Source organism: Atta colombica, unplaced genomic scaffold (genome assembly GCF_001594045.1).
Source record: "Atta colombica isolate Treedump-2 unplaced genomic scaffold, Acol1.0 scaffold187, whole genome shotgun sequence".
Lineage (NCBI taxonomy): Eukaryota > Metazoa > Arthropoda > Insecta > Hymenoptera > Formicidae > Atta > Atta colombica.
In genome coordinates, this window is record NW_017259279.1 from 750326 (window position 1) to 757089 (window position 6764).

The 6764-nt window shown below is 32.6% G+C and overlaps 1 protein-coding gene across 2 annotated transcripts in view; it reads right to left on the reverse strand.

Moving 5' to 3' along the window:
* LOC108686629 (sushi, von Willebrand factor type A, EGF and pentraxin domain-containing protein 1) overlaps positions 1 to 6764 on the reverse strand; it is a 40844-nt gene that overhangs the window by 12829 nt on the left and 21251 nt on the right. For both annotated transcript variants that reach the window (XM_018192048.1, XM_018192047.1), the window contains exons 2-4: positions 4616 to 4733; positions 1974 to 2032; positions 405 to 614 (exon numbers count right to left, since the gene is read on the reverse strand). In XM_018192048.1, the coding sequence (XP_018047537.1) occupies positions 405 to 614; positions 1974 to 2032; positions 4616 to 4704 (358 nt within the window). In that variant the 5' untranslated portion in view covers positions 4705 to 4733. The remainder of the gene's footprint in view (positions 1 to 404; positions 615 to 1973; positions 2033 to 4615; positions 4734 to 6764) is intronic.

Below are 6764 nucleotides of genomic sequence, written 5' to 3' on the forward strand. Positions count from 1 at the left end.
AATATTTATAAATATTTTATAAATATTGTGTGCTGTCTGGGGCTGTACTTATTAGACTTAAACCAATTTGTAGTTGCACGATAGAAACTTAAGAGAATCTTTGAAATATTCAATTATTTTATTTTTTATTCAATTTTATCTATGTTAAAATTAAGAATTTATTCGTATAGTTTTGTTTCGGAAAAAAGATTTTATTTACAGAATGAATTATATTCAAATATATATATATTTGAATATAATTTAATCATCAATAAGAGCGATTAATGTAGTTTTTGAAGGAAATTATGTACTGCCTCTGAGAAATTCTGAATCTCCTAACCTCAATTTGTATAAAAATTTACTTATGAAGTTTCTATTAATCGATTCAAATGTAAAATAAATATAATAATACGCGGACAATTTACCGCAACAGCCTCGCGTCGTCACTCGGACAACCTTGACGGAATATGACTTGAGAAGATCGACTCTCCACCAGGGACTGGGTTCGCTCTGAGTTTCCGTGCATCTTTTCCCATCATGTTCCGTTCCGAAGTCACCATCATTACCGTGATTCGCGTTTCCACCCCTCACGGTCGTTGATTGGTTCGTCGGTTTACGGAAACCCACGTTCGTACCTATTGCACAATATTCTATTGCAGTTTCGTCATTACGGTATCTCTTAATTCAAACCACAAGAATCACAATTCCAGTTAGCTTCTATATTGTTAGTTTTTATATCTGCATGTTGCTTCTTTGATAGTTATAGAGTTCATGAAATGCCGCTTGTGTAACGATTATTAATTACAGTTTAGTCACGATCCTCAAACAAGTGGCAAAATGAATATGCTCGTTAATATCAGAACGCTTTTGACAATAACAGTAATTATCCTCGATGATTAGCTTAGCCGTCAGATGTCCATTTCGCCACTATTGTTTCACATTATATACCGGTATCTTTTTTCCGACGCATATTTGTTTCTAGAAATAATTTTTGTGGCGATCCATAATAAAAAGCGTTATTACACGGAAATAACGCGGATCGTTCCGCTACCGTTGAACAATGACAATTGTATTGTCTTGCGGTCATACTTTTTATATAGGGAAAGTCATGGAAGTCAGAACAAAGTCATTTTTTACGGTAATCGTGCAATTTACAAGAATTGTCACCAACCTAATATTATTTATATTGGATAATACGGAGAAACTTATAATTAAAATTGTATACATTATTTTTCTAAAAAATATCCCGGAACTATATTATCTCTTGGTCGAGAAATGTTTCGGGGCAATTTGTTCGAAAAATTTGTTGGCATAATTATTTTTAACAATTATGCAATGCAAATTGATATTTTAATTTTGGTGATTAAACAGTTTTCTATTATATGATAAAATTTTTATAAAATTATCTATACACAGTAAAAAATTTTATTTGTCTAAAAAAAAATCAATCTAAAACTTTGTATGAATTGAAATTTTACCATTTATCCGTGTTAATTTAATAGAGTGTTAATTTAATATATAATTGTGTTATTCAAATATTTTGTGTTAAATTATAAATAATACAAAAAATACAAATTATAGTTAATTTTTTCTTATAAGAGAATTAATGAGGCAATAGTGAGGCATTTTATATAAAGTAAGGGAAAGTAACTTGATTGGTATTTTAAGGCAGGCAGTATGGTGTCTTCTCTGTCGAAAATACGAATCTCGTTCAACGACCCCTCTCCATGTCTGCCAGGCATATCACGAAAATGAATTCCGTTTCGTTCAACGGAGAAAGTCGATTGCCGTCATCGAGACCGATAGAAAACGAATGCGATGATGGGCGAATTATAAAGATGTATATAATTAATATAATTAAAATTAATATTACGAACGATGAGCATTAAAAATTAACCAATTTCATTAAAATATGTATTGAAATACTATGCCTCAGAATATCATTATTCAGCTTCGATTGGAAAGGATCGATTGAAAAGAAAGTGAATACTCACCGCAAAACGGTAGGTCACCCTGCCATTTTCCTCGTGGACTGCACACCAAACTACCAATTCTGAAAGAAAGTAACAGTTATTGAACTGGAATGAATATCGAGCGTATATATTATCGGAAACAGGAACCGATCCACGAATATTACTCTCTCTTCAAACGTTACACAATTGATAAACAGGTGTAATTCCATTATGCATGTTATGCCATGGAAAATTTTTGTCGAGCCGTTGGAGCCGAAAAACATTACTTATAATTTTCTGTACATAATTGATGTAATAACGTACTCTGCGAGAAGGAAATGCAAGGACGTTATAAGATAGCAATATTTGAACTCGTTCGAATTTTAAAGAGAAAAGAGAGAAACTCGATAAAAAGGTGGCTTTTGTATCAATCAAAAGAATTATGTAAATATGTTTTGAATTTCCGTAATCTCTGTAGATTTCTAACAAATTTTTGTGCCTCTTCTTTGTGTGCTTTGCGCCTAAGAAAAATTCCGGTAACATTACAATTACACGTTCATGCGTGTAATTATTCGTTCCATATGATCATTTGCCAGATATGCACTAACGTCATGCATCATGGCGTGCAATATAATTACGTTTTATTAGTGAGCCTAACTCCAGTAACTAAATCCGAATTGAACTAGTTAATTTAAATATCTACGTAAGAAATCCTTTTTCAGAGCGGAGAAAGGAATGTAGCCACCGGAATCTTTCTTATTGTAAACCATTGTCTCGAGTTTCGAACTGACGAATGTAGCAATGGGAATCTCTGTGTCCCTTTTCGATCTTTCTTAAATATTACTTCGCACCAACGTTCGAAAACGGAGAAAGTCAGCGGTCTATCTTATTATCGATAATCATCATTCTCGACTAGCAGCATGTATTTCGCCTACCAAGAACACGCCATAATGCACGCACTAAGATCACGCGTAACACAACCACTAATTTTCAGTTGCGTCCTTATGGACGCGCTGACAGGAAAGTAATTTTCCTTCGCGTTTGTTTCGTAACAAAAAGCCAGTTCCCTCGCTTGTCATCTGCGTTTTGTTTCAGTCTTATATGATAAAAGTATACAGTTATTGACACCTCAAGTGTTTTCTTTCTTGCTCGTCATGCTTGTCAATGATTTTTTCATCTTCTTCGCAGCACAGAGAAACGAGAATCATTGTAATTTTATATTTTTTCCTTTTATATGATCTTAAAGAACATTATAAGAGAATGGTAACCGCGAAGAAAATAAAATGCAAATCCTTTACAGAAGAAGCGTAGCAGATGACGATGAAATTTCGTCATCATTTATTGAATCGTCGAATTAGCTTTAATTCGATTTATTGAATATTTTTTATGACATTTTTCATTAATCATTTCATTATATTTATGATGTTATCTAAATAATTTTTATTTGTTACTCTCGATATAATGAATTTCTTTAAGTTATATGAATAAATAACAAATCGGTGCAATTTAATTTAAATCAATAAAAAAGGCTTCAACGGATTGTTTGAACATCAATAGCTAATTTCTCAAAATTGTCATACAAAAAAATACTCTGACGTTGAAGAATACTAGTCTGACGCTATATCAAATAAATTAAGCTGTAATTAACAGTTTGTAAAGGTACTGTAAAAATATACGATATATTACTTGAAATCTTATATTTAAGATGCATTTCAAATAAATTTTTGGCTTTTTTCCAAAGAAATGTTCCAGAACTCAAGAGTTGGAAATTTACCAATTATGCTAAGATTCTAAAAACGAACTATAAATAGATATGATTCTTCATCTAGGATATTCCCAAGTTAAATCATTAAAAAAATATGAATTTGGATTTCAAAGCAAATAAAATTTTTTTTTAAGAAGTTTGCTTGCAAACGCTTTTAGAGATATTGACTTCTCCTAAGTTACAGAACTATAGAATTAAATAATATCGAAATAATCTAGGTTTATTCTTTTTATTGTTTTAAAATCACTTAAGAAGTCAATATTTTTTAAACGAAAGCGTACACACAGAGAAAAATTTTATTTGTTTTTACATCCTAAATTCATTTTAGGTTCATTTGGCGATTGAACCAAGAAATATTCTGTATATATTCTTATTAATTCTTTTCTGTTGCATATTATTTCTTTCTCTTTCTCTCTTTATAAACATGTTACCAGCTTTTTTTCTAATTTATTCACAACATATAAAATGGCACACCTCTCGATCTAGATTCTTTCCGGGAAAGCAATATTATCTGCGAATGTCGCGATGGACGCAGCTCCGTAAAATCATTATCATAAAATAAAATAATATATATCATAAATAATTCATGACGAGTAACTAATAAGTAACTATATAAAATTGATATTGCAACAGTCAACATTGTTATAGCTGTTGTTCCAATCACATACTGTATTTTTTCTATTAAAATCTATAGATTCTTTTAGAATTTTCATATAAATTCTAATATTTATTCAGCTTATTATAAAATACAATTTAGTATAAATTTAACAAAATTATAGAAATAAATTTAAAAATTCCATTTTTGCAAAAAGGCAATTGTCTTGTTGTAATTTTTCGAGGAACTATAAATTGATGATTTCTCTAATTTCTTCTAGTATATTATTCTAATATATTATGCACGTAAAAATATAAAACTTACCCAAAGAGTTCGTAGCCTGCATCGCAGGTATATTTCGCTATGGTGCCGGGCGTCAAGGATTCATTAGACAACGATACTTTGGCATTCATCGGTACAGCCGGATGACCGCACTTCAGTTCTGTAATCAGCAAAATTACAAACGCTTAGCTATTTGAAAGAGAATCGCGCGAGCGTCCAACGGCATTTCGCTGATAAAAATATCGAACAGCAGGCAACCATCCATTACGTTTGTAATTTGCACGAAATCATTTACGGGAGTTCTCATCCTTGCAGATACATCCGATTCTTATTGCGGACAGGAATTGCGTTTAGAAGCTTTTAATGTTCAAAGATAATTTCGTGAAATTGCACTTTAGTATATAGCATTCAGCAAATATTAAGAAATAATTTATTTCTTAATTGTGACGATCTTAATAGCCGATTCTTTTCTGACAATTTTATTCTTATTTCTAATTAATCTATAATTAATTTCTAATTAATTAATATTCCAGTATTTGTATTACAACTGAAGATAATTGAAAATTGTTTGCTTCTTGATAACTAAAACTATGTAGAACCGGTGCATTGGCAGCGCGATGACGCTTTCAGATTTGTAACGCTTCCGTCGTGACTTCTAGCAATTGTAATTTACTTCGCGTCCGCCCGTTCGTAACGTTCGGTCGGTCAAATTTTCAGGGCGTGACGTGAATCGAGTCAATCCAAAGTGGTTAAGATCATCGGCCGGTCATGCACGAAGAGGCAGACGGGAATCACACTCACGATAGCAATTTAAATAATAGCAAGAACCCGTTACAGCGATCTCTAGGGAAGAGTCTTTAAAGAAATGCATAGCACCGTCACGTATTTACAAATGTCATCATTTAAATCGCTGACTTGGTAAAGAGGATCAAATCCACATTTATTACCAGCAACTTTATAATCGATTCAATAAATAATAGAACGATTCTAAAGCGCGCGAGGAAATGCTCTTTAATTTTTTCGAAATTTCTTGATTTTGTTCCTTTCTTCTACTTATCTATTCATCGATTAGAAATAACGTGTACTATGACTTTTCGTTTGGGCGTTACTTCGCGAGTGGATTGGACGTCGTAGGAACCTTGAATGGGATCCCACGCACGAATTCCATTATCTATGACTACTATTCAATAGTCCTGCGATTTTTACGATTTGTGCGACTCTTATAAAAGCAAATAAATTCGCACAGTTTTATATATATATATATATATCGATTATCTATTGTTATATTATGACGATCATCTTTATACATCCTACCTTGATGTATTTTTTTTTTACTTTTTAATCTGAGTGCAGTCACGTATATATGATCTAAAGAGAAAGCGCACAACTTTCAGGACACCGTGTACATCACGGTTAACTAGGCGAGATATAATGCATTCTTGAGAGAGACCTGCTGATGCGCTCGCATAAGGCGAACTTTTTCTTCATAGGGAAAGTCTATTGGATCACGATGGAAACGCGTCAAAGATTCGCAATTTATGTCCCGAATTACGCGTAGCAGCCGCATCGCACGACGTGAAATTCACCTATTTGTTCCTATTTCTATGGGAAATCCTTTATGGAGACTTTTTCACGCATTTCTCTCAGTGCCCTTAAACGCGAAAGCGCCTTTCTCACGTATTTTTAATGCCGTATGTCGCGTTGATCCCATTCGTCGTTTATGTTCTCATGTATATTCGATTTCTTTTAACCCTTTACAGTATGACGATCACGAAACCACTCTTTCGAACTAAGTACCTATGCTTTCAGATTTCACGCGTGTTGTTCCACTTTTCGGAATTATCTATAATGCACTGCGTTTTACTTTATCTGCTAGCTATTGGCTACGTTTGAAAACGTCGCTCGGATGCCTGTATTTGATTGATTGTTTTATCTTTGTTACTCATTCAATATTAAACAAGGATGAAATGATGCATTCAAAACGTCGGATATTTCCGAAGCCATTGTATTCGCAGCCATTGTATTCGCATGACGTCGAAATCTTACGTCACTAAATATTATATTATATACAGTTAGTTAAAGACAGGCTTTGTAGAGCGTGAAAAAAATCGTGTGAAAAACTTTTTTAATAATTAGGTAGGTAAAGCAATATTTTACATACAAATATATTTAATCTATATATATATATATA